This window comes from Petaurus breviceps, unplaced genomic scaffold (assembly GCF_028583685.1).
Source record: "Petaurus breviceps papuanus isolate PSGF00001 unplaced genomic scaffold, PetGlider_PUasm1.0 126, whole genome shotgun sequence".
NCBI lineage: Eukaryota > Metazoa > Chordata > Mammalia > Diprotodontia > Petauridae > Petaurus > Petaurus breviceps.
In genome coordinates this window covers 77,537,275-77,552,151 of record NW_027185655.1, presented here as the reverse complement: position 1 = coordinate 77,552,151, position 14,877 = coordinate 77,537,275, and the positions used below count along the sequence as shown (strand labels likewise).

At 36.9% G+C, this 14,877-nt stretch overlaps 1 protein-coding gene across 2 annotated transcripts in view; it reads right to left on the bottom strand.

The window, feature by feature from the left end:
• The window catches only part of RXFP1 (relaxin family peptide receptor 1), a 186,200-nt gene that overhangs the window by 73,206 nt on the left and 98,117 nt on the right, over positions 1-14,877 (bottom strand). The window contains exon 4 of one of the 2 annotated variants that reach the window (XM_069097288.1): positions 10,139-10,244. The exons of the other annotated variant lie outside the window; for it this stretch is intronic. Coding sequence (XP_068953389.1) covers positions 10,139-10,244 — 106 coding nt within the window. The remainder of the gene's footprint in view (positions 1-10,138; positions 10,245-14,877) is intronic. 2 annotated transcript variants of the gene reach the window in all.

The following is a 14,877-nucleotide window of genomic DNA, read 5'->3' as shown; positions in this document are numbered from 1 at the left end:
TCTTCTTCTTCTTCTTCTTCTTCTTCTTCTTCTTCTTCTTCTTCTTCACTTTTTGGAGGGCAGTTGGGGTTAAGTAACTTGCCCAAGGTTACATGGCTAGGTTTTGTGTGGGTGTTAAGTGTCTGAGGGTGGAACCAAACTCTGGTCCTCCTGACTCCAGGGCCGGTGCTTTACTCACTGCAACACCTAGCCACCCCTGAAATAGCTCTTCTTATAGGCAAATGGATTTAAAAAGCCAAACAAACTTAATTTAAGGTCAAATGACATAGAACACAACATAACCATTCTAACATTCTGTTAATATTAGCATGTGTAACATCCTAATATTTTGTATTCATTTAATTTTGACATCTAATATTCATTTTCATCAATTCATATTCATCAATATTCATCAATTGTTTCTCATTTCCCCACCTGGGGAACATGATTAGAGAAGAGAGAGATAGTTTATAGAAGAACTTTTTGGTTCAAAAAGCACTTTTTTTCCATAATAACATGAGTTAGTATATATGTTTTCACTCCTATTTCATGGATGATAAAACTGAAACTTGGAGAAGCTAAAAAGCATCAGAATCAGTACTTAAATTCAGGTCCTCTAATTGTAAACATAGTGTTCTCCCTCCCATCAGACTGGCTTCCCAGCTCTGTTGTAAATTTTAATGTAATTAAATGAAAAGTTCATTTAAAATGCATTCCAAGTGTCCATTTTGTATATCTCAAAATAATTCATTTCACTAATCTATCTTCATTTTGAAAATAATTGTTAGGGATATTGTTATCAGGATAGCTGAATAAACTATGCTCAGATTCTGAGATATTGTATAGGAATATTTCCTAGTAGTCTACAACTTGTCCAAAAACTATCTACATAATTGACTGCATTAGATATAACCCAAAGCTTTCATCTCTTACAGAGTCATTGGGGTGTGGTATAAAGAAGACTTGAATAAGTCAGGAGGGATTTATTTCCTCAATTCAGCCACTAATTACTTGTTACTAATCTCTGTTGGCCTCAGTGTCCTTAACTGTAAAATAAAATGCCTTCTCAGATGATTTCTAAAGTCCCTTCTGGTTCTGTTATTCATCTATTACAGAGGTGGAGAACCTGCAGCCTTGAGGGCACATGTGGTCCTGTAGGTCCTCAAGTGTGTCCCTTTGACTGAATCTATACTAGAGGGCTACATGTGACCTCAAGGCTACAGATTCTCCACCCCTGATATATGATATTGTAGCTTTTCTGGATAGCCACATTATGTGATATAAACCCCAGAAAATACTCTTTCTTATAATCACTTGAGACAGCTCCTGTGAAATGGACCAGCTATGTTTAGGTAGAACTGTTCTATATTTTAGCCATGGGTTGGTTAGTGCTTTCAATGATTGTTAAAAATTGCTGAATTAGAAATCCTCTAGAGATGCTAATCTTACCTTTCACACAACTAAACAGAGCAGTTGTGTCATAAAATTTATCTTAGCTAATGACACCTCTCTCCCAAGATCCTTTTATACCTTCTTATGTGACCCATATCATGCAATTCTGCCTCATACATTCATAAAATGTGTATGCTATGTAAATTCATGTTGGAGTTTGCTTTGCTTGTATGTAAGTCAGTCATAGCCACAAGAAATCTGTTGCTTTATTTAAGTAAATATTGCATGTATTTTGGCCTGATTGTTGTATTCACAGAATATATTTTTTTTGTATAAATCACACCTTATATCCCAGGCATAAGTTTTTAAAATATTTTTCTTTTGGAAACCCTTCAAAATATTGGCTCAAATTTTGGTGCTTGTGTGATATTGGGCAAGTCACTTAACCTCTCTTGTCCTTTATTTCCTTCTCTGTAAAAGGAGGTGGTTGGACTTGATCTCTTCAAACTATGTGGCTATGGATATTTTAGAACATATAGATTCTTTTTTTCTTTTAAAAAATTTATTTTATTCTGAACTTAAGAAATAAAACAAGCATTTCCATAACATAGTAGAATAGAAAAAAAGATTTTACATGAAACTTCAAATCTATCATGTACAACTTGCTATTCCTTTTAAATATATAATAAAGTTATCATGTAATTTTTTTCTTTCCTCCCCTCTACAGGCCCACCCCCTCCCTGAGATGGCTACCATTAGGCATAAATATGTAAATATAAGTAATACAATTCTATATATCAGTTCTTTCTCTGGATGTAGATAGTATCTTCATATGTTCTTTGAAGTGATTTTGGGTCAAAATAGTCAAAATGACTTAGTCACTCAAAGTGCGCATTTTTTCTATTTGAATATGTATGGACATACTTGTTTTATTTCTTAAGTTCAGAATTAAATAAAATTCAAATTATATGGCTATGAACTTATGATCGTGTTATCACAATATCTTTGTAGAGAGACAAAGTTATTGTCCCAATTTGGGAGTTTGAAAAACCACAGTACTACTCTCTAGTACATCTTTATACTTGGCAGCTATATGGATTTCTCAAAGTTACCTAACTTGTGACAGAACCAGGATTTGAAGCTGGTTCTCAAATAAATGCTCTTCTCATTAAAGCCCAATGTCAGTCACTCACTCCCAGCACCTTAAAGCCCACTGTTTATTCTACTTAAAAGGAGTTAGTGGTTAGCAATTTGGAACAATGAATAAATAATGCCAGGAATGGACTTATACTTGTTCATTTATGCCAAAGTGTATTTATGAAAAACATTTTAGCACCACTTTCAGTTGGAGCCTTGTTTAATGTTTTTAGTTTCTTTCACTTTCAAACTATCTGTCTTCATATCAAGTTATTAACCTGTAATAGTCCCATCCCAAATTAAGGAAAGAGTTTGAAAATTAAATAAAAGATGGTTTTTATCACCTCCTATATCCAGGGTTTAACACAACATTTAAAGACTGAATTTAAGGATTCACTTGAGGGACTGAAAAATACAACAATTTAAAATCAAATATAAAATTTGACTGCATAGCTATTGATTAGACCATGGCACTGAATGGATAGACCTTATTGAAAAGAAACAGAACAGGTAAAAAGGAGTGGAATGGGGTAGTATTCCATGGGAAGAAAGTATACTCACCTGAGGAAATCCAGGAATAAGTCAGGGGTTGGGGTGGAGAAGCATAAGAAAGAATATTTGGCTGAAGGTCAAAGGAAGGAGAAATAGAAGTGTCCCTGGCTTATATTACAGATCACTTGGATAGAAAAAAAATAGATGAAGAGTTTGGGAAATAGATCACAAGACTGACAGATAGTAGTGATGAAGGACTTCAATTATTCAGTCATCTGCTAGAGTTCTCGCTCTAGCAAAAGCAGAATAGGTAATATGTTTTTCATTTGCTATAGTGATAATTTCATCTTTGAAAAGGTAGAGGAAGGAACAAAAGGAAAACCTATTTTTGCTAACTAGGAGGAAGTGATTCCTGGGGTGAAATGTTGGGAACTTTGGGGAAAAGTGATTACTCCATCCTAGGGTTTATGATAGGGAAATAAAAGAGAAATAGGTATAGTCTGACATTGCCCCTTAGTTTTTGGGAAAGCAGATTTTTAATGATTTTAGAGGAAAACTAGTTAAGGTTCTACAGAGTGAATTATTTCAGGAGAAGTCACTCAGTAGGGACAGTTGATGCTCAAGAAATAAATTTTGAACACATAAAAGGAAACAATTCCAATTAAAGGGAAAAATAGGACTTGTCTAAAGAGATATATGTGTATGTACAGGGAACTCACCAATGAATCTATATTTTAAAAAAGAAATGTACAGAAGACAGAAGCAAGGCCAGGCAGCCAAGATGAATATAAGTGTGGAGTGGTCCTATAAAAATTGTGTCAGTAATGTTGATGCCCTGAATAAGCTGAGACTTTTGAAAGAAGGTAAGGAAAACAGAAAGTACTTTTGTAGTTATTCTGGCAGTAAAACAAAGATTTAAAAAATTTAGATTTGCCTGAGGATGATAGCTTCCAAAAAAAAGAAGGTAAAGTTGCTCAATTCATATTTTGGTTGTTTTCTCTGCAAAGGAGAATGACTTTTACACTGTAAATGACAAAACAAAATGACTAACAAGGAATTGATACCCAAAATAAGTATGATAATAGTAAGAGAGGACTTAGTGGCCTTTGAATTCAAGTCACTGGGCCCAGATGAACTATATCCTTGGTTCCTGAAAGAACTGGCAGCTGTGATTGCTGAACCACAGCCATGATATTTAAGAGATTATGGAAAATGAGAGAGGTGCCACAAGGTTGGAGAAGAGCAGATGCTGTTCTGATTTGGGGGAAAAAAAAGGTTGAGAACAAAGCCTGCAAATTATAGGTGAATGAGTTTCACTTCAAATCCTGGAGAAAATTCCAGAAAGTATCATTAAGACTATCTGGAAAGTAAAAACGAGTGAATATTCAGTAATTACAAAGAATGATAGATTAACCTCATTTCCTTGTTTGACAGGATTACTAGTATGTGCGTAGGGAGTTGGGAGTGAGGACTATGAATATAGTTTATCTAGATGTTAGCAAAGCTTTTTGATAAAGAAGCTCATACTGTTCTTCTGGATAAGGTCCAGAAATATAGATTCAATGATCATGTATAATTATATGGTTGGATGGCTGGACTCAAAGAATAGTTGTTAATGGTTCAATGTCCATATGTCAGGAGATCTCCACAGGGATTTGTACTTGGCCCAGCACTATTTAATAATTTTTTCAAAGACTAGGATAAAGATATAGAAGGCATGATACAAAGTTGGGAGGGATACCCAATACAGGGAATGACAAAGTCAGGATCCAGAAGGATCTTGATATGCTAGCATATTGGGCCAAATCAACTCCATAAATAAAAGATGGAGGAAGCATGGAGAAACAACAATTGTTCTGAAAAGGATCTGAGGGTTTTAGTGGACTAGAGGTTCAACATAAGGCAATATTTTGATGTGGCAGCCAAAAAAGCTGATGTAAACTTGGATGACGTTAGGAGGGGCAAAAGTTCCAGGAATATGGAAATGATATGATTGTACTTTGCCCTTGTCAGACTTTATCTGGAGTAATGTGATTAGTTCTTCAGTTTAAGAAGCACATTGATAAACTAGATAGCATCCAGAGAAGGGTAGCCAGTATGGTGGAGGGCCTTGAGTATGAGGAACTGAAGAAACTGGGAATTTTTAGTCTGGAGAAGACTCAGGAATGGCAATTTATTTTGTTTGGCTCCAGTGGGCAGAGCCAGGATCAATGGATGGAAGTTGCAAAGAGGCTAGTCTAGGCTGGATGTCAGGAAAAAAAATCCTAACAATTAGAGTTGTCTAAAAGTGGAAGTCTTCAAGCAGAGGCTGGATGATCACTTATTGGGTATGTTGTAGTTAGGGGTATGCTGGTGAATGTTTAACAACCAGTTCTCTTAAAACAAACCAACTGACCAACCAACCCACATGCACTCCACACTTTTAAGTTTAATCTGCATTTTCTTCATGACTTTCTTTAAGTCTAGAACCAGAGATGTCAAACATGTGCCCTGCAGGCTGTGATTGATGCCTGGCAACACTGAACCAGATCAAAATATAATTGGGAAATATTTAACAAAATAAATACAAATACAATAGGGCATAAATAATGTTAGCTTATGATTTCTTAAGTCAATATGAATGCACAGGGATCTTTGCGTAAGGTTTAGTGTCCCCCATTTCTATTTGAGTTTGACACCACTGGTAGACAACCAACAAATCAATAAACCAAGCCCTGATTTATAGCATTTGATGATTCCTGAGGCATAAATGGTCCCACTGAAGTAGATTTAAAAATTGTCTCTCAAGAGCCAGTATGAGTTGGCTCCAGCAGACCCCTGGTTGTAGTGGAGATTACTTTCTTTTATGCATTAGACTAGATGTCTAATGTCCCTTCCAACTCTCCAATTCTAGCATTCTTTGATGATTGCCTGGCCTTCAAGACATTCCAGGATTCTGAACTACTAGGTCATACTAGTTTTATTAGTTCTTACTACTCTCCACAATTGTTCTACTCTCTCTCTTCCCAACATACCCCTTGATTTACTCTCTCTTTGCTATTTGCTTGTTTTATTCTCCATACCAGGAATCTTAGATATTTTCACTATTATCTTTTCTTCTTTGCCTTCTGCATTCTGTCCCATCCTTAATAATTCTACTCCAGTAGACGTTATCTGGAATATAGTATTCAGTTCTGGGAGCCACATTTTAGGAAGGCTATCAGCAAACTGTAGCATACCCAGAGAAAGGTGACCAGGTTATTGGGGGGAGGGGAGCTTGAGATAATGTTTTACATGAGTCACTTGTAGGAAAGAGGGATGTTCAGACTGGAAAAGAGAAGACTTAGGAAGAATATAAGTGCTTTGAGTACAATATTAGGCTTATTTTGCTTGGTCTCAAAGGGTGTGCCTTTGAACATTCAACAAGTAATTATGACTCCAACAATGTTTTGTGCAAAAGCAAATATTCCTTAAACATTTGGCATTTCATTTTTTTAAAGTGAGGTTTTTTAGTTTAAAGAATCCAAGTCATGTATGATGGCAGGAATACCCTATTCTCATTACTTTAAGCTCTCATATGAAAAGCTGTTGATTTTTCTTGGACTGATCCGGAACTTCAAAGGCCCCTCACTAAAGACAGTTACAGTCCTTTTTGGTGTTTTCTCAGATCTACATAGCTTTGGCATGCCTCGAGTTGGTGCTGCCACCCTTCTTGGAATACTAGACTTTGAGATCTTAATTTTGAACTGTGGTAAACCAGAGAAGCCCATGTATATATCAATGGTCCTATGGGTTGTTTGGGCCAAGTCTAGATGTCTGAAAGCATATCTAGGACTGGTGGAAAGGTCTCATAGCCCCCATAAAGGTTTAATATTGGATACTTGAGCAGTTAGGCTTGTAAAAGATACCAGAATTTAGCTTTGGATGAATCTTGGGACCTCTTGAGGACATAGTCAGCTCCTCTTGGAACTGGTTTGTCCAGGGAATTTTTTCCCATAAGACTCTTTTCCCTTACACTTTTTATGATAATTCTGTGATCTTGCTTGGGATACTAAGCCTCCTGGACTTCTCTGACTTTTATGCTGAACTTTGAATTCATCTCTATTGCACCTGAGATCTAATTACCAGCCTATTTTCCTTTGTTGTTGCAACTGCCTCCAGGTTTCCCCCTTTCCTCCTAGGACTCACTTTTCGCTTTCCCTTCTGTGCTCTAACTAACAACATTCTAGGTCATGAGTTCATTTTGTAGATTTTTTTTGTAGTAAGAGAAATGAGAAGAGACACATTCAGAAATGAAAGAAGGTTAGAAATGCATGTAAAAGAAACCTACCTGGTCTCAGATGAGGTGACCTTACTTTGTTCTCTACTAAAGTTTCTAAACCCCCAAGAATAGAACATGGCTACTTACCTCCAGGACCCCTTCTTACATAACTTCAGATGAAAATGAAGTGTATTCCTCTCAGAAAACTCTACATCTAAATTTTGTATTACACTATCTTGGCTTTCTTGACTGAGCTCATTGATTTTTCTAATCCTAGGTTCACTTTCAGTCAGTCAGGAAGCCTACTGTTGCATGGTGGCATTGTGCCCCACTTGTCTTTTAAATCCCCCTAATTATCTTACTTCACCTTCACCCACTAAAACACAAAAAAGGAAATACAAGAGAATTCTATTTACTTCAAAATTAAAATCATCCAACCTGAGCTTAATCAATTCCTTTGTTCACAAATCACAACTCTAATTTTTACATGGGTATCCTGAAACTATTGGGAATTCTATTAGAGGTATCAGAATCCCCAGCTCCAGCTCCTGTCACAGTCAAGGTTGGGAGGAACAATATTTGGTTGTGTTGTTCACCATAGTGAAAAAAATGGTTTTACTAGGGTGTCTTCAGATCAAATCTCACTAATTCCTGGTTCTTCTACTGACATGCTGGTCAAGTAATTCACCTTGCTGTGACCCAATTCCTCATTTCACTGACTTACTGGGAGGATTAAAGAGGTTCCCCTCGAAAACCATTTTTAGTTCTTTTGTGGGGGTAAAGTAGATGATGACTAAACAAAATATCCTGACAGGATATTGCAGGTATTGAATGCCATTCTGTGCTCTCAAGATATTGCAGAGGTGAAAGATCACAAAGACTAATGCTTGCTTTATATATAGCATCATGTTGTACCAGAATCCTTTAATTTGGGTTTTTAATAGTCAGTAAATGCACAAAACTCCTACTATGTGTCAGTCATTGTGCTAAATGTTAGGGATACAAATATATATATATAAACAGTTCCTGCCCTTAAGGAACAAAAGGAAGCTGGAAATGGGGATAGAGAGAAGGTATGTAATAACTTGCCTCTCAAAACCTTATCTCATTAATAATGTTTTCTTTTAAATTTCAATGAAATCCACACAAATACTAAGGTTAAAATAGTATGTAGTGCTCTCTCTCTCTATTTCTCTCATTCTCTTTCTTTTGTTCTTTCTGTTTGTCTTTGTTTTGCTCAGTGAGAAGAGTATGGAAGAGGCTCAATTTTTCCTTCTGAGCTTGGGAAAGTGACATCTAATACCTTAGTGAGTTCAGAGAGAAAAGAACCTTCCTTAGATCCTAGGTCTATTATATTCCCTTATTTTTATTTTCCCAGGCCATCACCAGCTGTACAGAGTGTTGGTGGCTTAGAAATATTTGATACCTGATTCACAGAATAACATTTCTCTTGAAAAGCACTGGGTGACTAGCTAGGAAGATGGTAGAATTATTGCTTGCATGGCCTTCCTTAGCTCCTTCCTGCTGTGTTCCCTCCCTACACCCTACCCCATGTAAACCTACTTTCTTATGGAGAATAGAAATTAATTTCAACAGGCATTTATTGAAACAACATGGCATAGTGGATAGGTTACTAGACAGAATTAGAAAAAGCTGGGTTCAGATCCCACCTTAAACAGTAATTAGCTGTGTGACCATGGGCAAGTCATTTAACTGATCTAGGCTTCTGTTTCCTAATCTATAAAATGAGAGGGTTGGACTTGATACCCTCTAAGGCCATTTCCTACTCTGTTATCTTAGGAGTGTCTGCAATATACATGGATTGATCTGTGCTTGTTGACATCTGAACTTTTTACTTTCAAAGACTGAGTTTATATTACATGAAAACAGCTGGATTAAAAATTAGAATTTCAGTAAACATCTGAAAGTAACTTAGTTAAAATAAGGAAAACCCCCAGCTTTCTATAACTTAATTTTTTTTAAAAAAAAGAATATTATATTGTAACAAGTTATTATAGTCAAGCAAAATCAAATCTATGCATTGGCTGGTTATGGAAATGTGAGCCTTACATGCAAACACACGAAATCTCCACATTTCCATGTCCAAAAGATATATGTCTCATTTTGGTCTGTGAATCAATCCATCATCTCTCTGTCAGAAGGTGTGAAGCAGTCTTCAGCATTGGTCCATTGGAATCATGGTTGGTCACTGTGTTGATGAGAGTTCTTGAATCTTTCAAAGGTATCTGTCTTTTCAATTTTGTTATTATATAAATTGTTCTCTTGGTTCTGCTTATGTCACTTTGCATCATTTCATAAGAGGCTTCTCAAGTTTCTCTCAAAATGTCCCTTTTGTAATTTCTTATGGTACAATATAATGCAGAAATTTGTTTTGCTTGACTGTGCAAGGATTTTTGTTTTTGTATTTATAAGGATTTTTATGTTTTCCAGTGGGGGAAGGTGGGAGGGAGAGAAAATTGATTTTTGTTCATTGAACAAATAAAATTTTAAGAAAAGAAAGAAAATGTTAGCCACCTCCTACACCTTTAGTCCAATAGCTCTTTGCTGAGAGGCAATTTCCACAGTTTTTAACCAGATGTTTAGCATTATGTTGTCAGCATTTCCATCTTAAGCAGATGGAGCTTAGTCTGATTCAGCATTAGGAGTAGATCAGCAAACCACCTTAGGTGTTGAGATATAGATTCTTTTGTTCTCTTTAGTGTTAACTTCAATAGTAAAATAATCAATTTATAATCATACAAAGTATATTCTCTATCAACTGAAGGTCAGGTGATATTAAAGATAGGGTGTCATTATTAATTATGAAGCTCTAGTTGTGATGTAGTCTCTCGGGTGCAATTAATGGCTGACAGATGAGGACATTTCTGCTCTACTTACATCATAGTCACATTTGAAGATACAGATGGGACAGCACGTAAGTTGGCTTCATCACAGTCAAGCTCTAGACCTTGGCATAGACATTTCACTGGCACAGAATCAACCACTGAATAAAGAGGAGGGGGAGAGGGATAGCAGAGGGTGAGGGATGAACAGGAAGATAGAAAGAGGAAGAGAGAAGCTAGGAGAAAATTACTTAGTACCACAGCATATCCCATGCTAGGGACAGTTAGGTAAGGCTTTAAATTAAGGTTCCCAGATTCACATTTGATTTACTTTTCTCTGGATGTTAGATATTAAGAATAATTCACCCATCTATGAACTGAAATGGTGTGGCTTAATGCAGCCTTATAAATATGTACATTAAATTATCAGCCCACATTTGTTTTAACCAACCTACCCTCCTTTACTCCCAGCAAAATGAATGAAATCAGCATTCTTTAGAACTTGCTGTCCTGTGACCTAGGGAAATAGCTATTTCTAAAGCTGGCTTGTTCCTCTGTGATGCACTTTGAGGTCCATATTAACGCTAAAGCTATTCAAGAAGAAAGTATTATGAGTAGCAGCATAGCCATTGCCTTTAATAGACTACATAATTTTTATGAACTAGTGAGGAAAATAGAAAAAAAGTAAAATTCATTAAACAAGTTATACCATAGCTTTGCTGCAGATTTTTTTTAGGAGAGTTCAGGAATTTTTCAGATAATTTGATAATCTATCATCTGCACCACTTGAAGAAGCCATTTGCTTATGGAGAATTTCTCTGACAAAATTTTTGAGCCAAAGAGTAGCCTCTCTGTCACTTCTCTAGAGGCAGAGAAATGCCTAATTCTCTATTGTAGAAGCCTTTCTTGATTCTCATACCTGTGGGTCATGTATGGGGAAGGATGGGGAAGAGGAGAAAGCAGTGAAAGGAAGGGATTTCTGCCTTCAGTTTTGCTGGCTGGGGATAAAGAAGAGGTTTTAAATCTGGGAATAGATTTTCGGGGATCTATGAATTTGGATGAGAAAAATGTACCCTTATTTTCACTAACCTCTTAGCATTTCCTTCAATTATTTATAAACATTATTATGAGAAGGCATCCTTAGGTTTAACCAGATTCTATCCCTGGGAGAGAATGAAGCCTTAAAGGACCTTCTTCAACCCTTTCTGAAGCTGTATTTGAGGCTTGCAGGAAAAGTGTGTACGTGGCAGTTTCTTAGTTCTAGAGACAAGATGCCTCAGAGGCCATTCAGTTTATACTGCCCCCCCGCGTCCTAACCCTTGCCATCTTACTGATGAGGATACTAGGCCCCAGGGAGGTTAATTGATTTGCCCAATTTCATATCTAATTCAAGGCAGGATTTTGAATGTAGGTTCTCTGACTCTAGTCAGTGCTTGTCCCACTGTACCACAGAGCATTAATGATCTTAATAACAGAATCGATGAGTCATACAGCTAAACATTTCAAATTAACAGGTTTAGTAGAATTTTCATTCCTTTGTGACATCATGAGATGACTGCGGTACCAAGTGTGTTTGATTCTCTGTTGGTCAAGGTCCACACTTTGAGCGTTGGAAAAGTAGCATCAGGGCCTTCTCTGCCTGTCTTCTTGTTCCTTTTGGAGTTATTGGTCAGCCAGCTCTCATAACTCTTTCTGGGACATTGAGTGGATAGCATCTCAGGCAAAGTTTTGGGTCTACAGCCGTGATGCTGACAGCACCCTTCCTAGAGTAAGGCACAGATGCCAAGAGCCTGTCAATGAAATTGTTTGAGGCTTCTGGCTGTGGAAGTCCAAATGAAGCAAAATGAAATCCCAGTTTGCATTCCAGACAAATTACACTTGAGAAATAATAGAGGCAGTGGAAGCCCTCTAAAATATGGCATTAGAGAAAGGCTAAATGCCCGCCTTAGTTATAAACTATAGAGGTGTAGCTTAACCCATAGTGTACTGCATTCTGTAATAATGAGGAGTTTTATAAAGAGATCCTACTGTACTTTGTTTTTCACATTCGTAACAAAACAAAATAAACTTCCTCCTCCCTTCCAAATCCTCCCCCCAAACCCAACAACCCTCATTTTGGGGTAATAACATCTGCCACATGAGAGGCAAGATGGTTCCTTTTTCTGTCCTGTATTCCTTTGGAAGACTGCTGATGCCTAAGGATTCCTTCTCAGAATAATGATTTAAGATAATTGAAGGAAAAGATAAATTTCAGTTAGAGCTCAGTGAAATCAAAGGTGTAATTTTTTTTCCATCTATGTTCATGGATCACTGGAAATGGAGGTCCCTAGGTTAAAGGCTTTGGTGGTAGAGGACAAAGAGCTGGTCTCTGAGTTAGGAGGATCTGGGTTCAAGTCCTGGCTCTGACTCATACTGGTTGTGTTACCCTGGGAAAGTGACTTAATCACTCTGTCAGTGCTTGAGGCCACTTTCTGAGACTATAAATTGTAGAGTAGTTGGTGATCTGCACTGGCTAAAGGGGTGTCCTATATCAATGAAATCACAAGTTCAGTCCAAAACGAAAATCCAAATAGCAAAGTCCACATCTTTTCAAGAGCTTCAAAGTAGGTGAGGCACCATTGTAATTGAGGAAATAGGAATCTTCACAGCCACAGATTCTTATATTTACTGATTATTGGCCAAGTAAATTTTAGTTTAGGACTTCAGGGGCCTCCATTTCCTACCAAATTACTAAATTTCAGGTTTTGTATAATTAGTTGAAAATCAAGGAAAACAGGGAAAACCAGACTTTAAAGAAAATGTGTTTCTAACCATTGGTAGGCAGCACATGTGGTTGTTACTTTAGCCACAACTAAGAGACAGGGGCAGTGGTGTGCTGGAGGTCACTCATATTGGTTTGGGAGAGCCAATTGTTAAATTTTCATTGTGACCTCAGGATTTGGAAAAAAAATTGGGGCTTGATTTATTGTTTTGTTGATAGTCTAGCCTTTGGAAAGTAATGTAGGAAAGTTAAAAATGTAGGTTAAATTTAAAAGTGTGACTTGAATATTTTCTATCTTTCCATCAATCTAGACCTGGTTGTTAAACATTTGCCAGTATATCCCTGTGTGGGGATCACTTATTGGTGCTCTTATTTATGTCCCTATGAATGAGAGTGAAAAAGGTGCTACAAAGAGAATTTTCCATTCTTCAAGAGGAAGTAAAGGAGATAGAGTTTGTGTTCATGCTAGAACTTTAAAGATCTACCATATTTGGGGATACAGTAAGCAAGGTCCTGTAGATATCCTCTATAGGAACTTGTCATAGCTCCTCATATTAGGACATCTTAATCCAGTTCCTTTATATTAGCAATGGGATAAAATGAAGTCATTATCTTTTGGCTTTTGTGAATAAGTGCTCATATTCTTATGAGGAATTATTAATTCCTTAATTTTACCTAGAACAAAGGATCATGGACTCAGATCTGGGAGGGACCTTAAAGATCATCTGTTTCTCCATCTTACAGATGAGGAAACTGAGGCCCAGTGAGGTCAAGAGACTTGCTCAAGGCCACACAGGTAATAACTGACAAAGCCCTGATTTTCTTTGACTTCAAATCCAGCATCTTCCTTGGAAACATAGAAATAGTGTAAGCATCCTTTTAAAGGATGGTAGTTAAAAGTCAAATCTGATACAATGAGAACATAGAGTATATGAACAAGAGTATCTTGGTAAACCCATTAAGGTTAAAGGATAAGGCTTTCTTTGTATCCCCATTTTCATCATATTTGAGGTGATTGATGCTATCTTCTTCATAAGGGTACCTTGCTAGAGGTGACTATCTGCCCGTTAAGGATGAATCATAGCATTGAGGAAGTTGGACTGAATTATGGCTATTGGAGATCTGGGACTCTCTTAGGAGAATTTCTTGGAAGAAGGTTAAGTTGACTAGTCTACTACTTCATACCCTGTTTAGGAGCTGACCTCAGTACTCTCAATGACTTGCTCCTTCTCTTCAGTCAGGTGTCTTCAAGGGCAGGACAGAGGCCTCATCCTTTAAGCTTGATAGGTTGGTCAGGCCATTCCAAGTCATAGCCTCTATGTTAGGACATTGAAATTAAAGATACATATCTAGAGAACTATGCTTTCTGGGAAGCACTGTGCAGATTGTTAATACAGATAGAGTTCTAGAGATCAGAGTATAGATGTAAATCAGTTTTAAAGTGTTTAATGAAATGTTCTCCCCTATTAATGTCCTATTTTGATATCACACAGTGGCATAGATATCACACTTGTTTTTTTCAAGTTCTGCCAAAAGATAGGTCTTCCTATCAAGCTGGAAAGCGTCTACCTGGTGATGGCCAGCTATTTGTCATGCAAGAACATCTAGTGAAGTAGGAGAGGCTTAATACTAGGTTGACTTTAGGGTGATTTATTTTTTACCACAGCAACTTTCCAACATTGTTGGCTGAGTCATAGAGGAGTTGCAATCTGCATCAGTGAAAGGACTATGCATACCAGTGACACTTGCAATATTGAAGTAAATATTGGGGAATTTCCTCTCATCTAGCTCCTAAATGGACAAAAACAAGACTCACATATTTAATGTGAAGTATACTTATATGAAAATATGGCCTCAAATGCAGTATATTAGGAACCTTAATTTAAGTTTTACCTAAAGTCTTCATATGACACTTTCCATTATGTTTCCCCATTCATGCTTCATTTCAATTTAGATATGAAACTCTCATTCAACAAAAAGACACCAATAATAAAGTAAAAAAATGAAAAGGAGTATACTTTTGGAACTAGTAT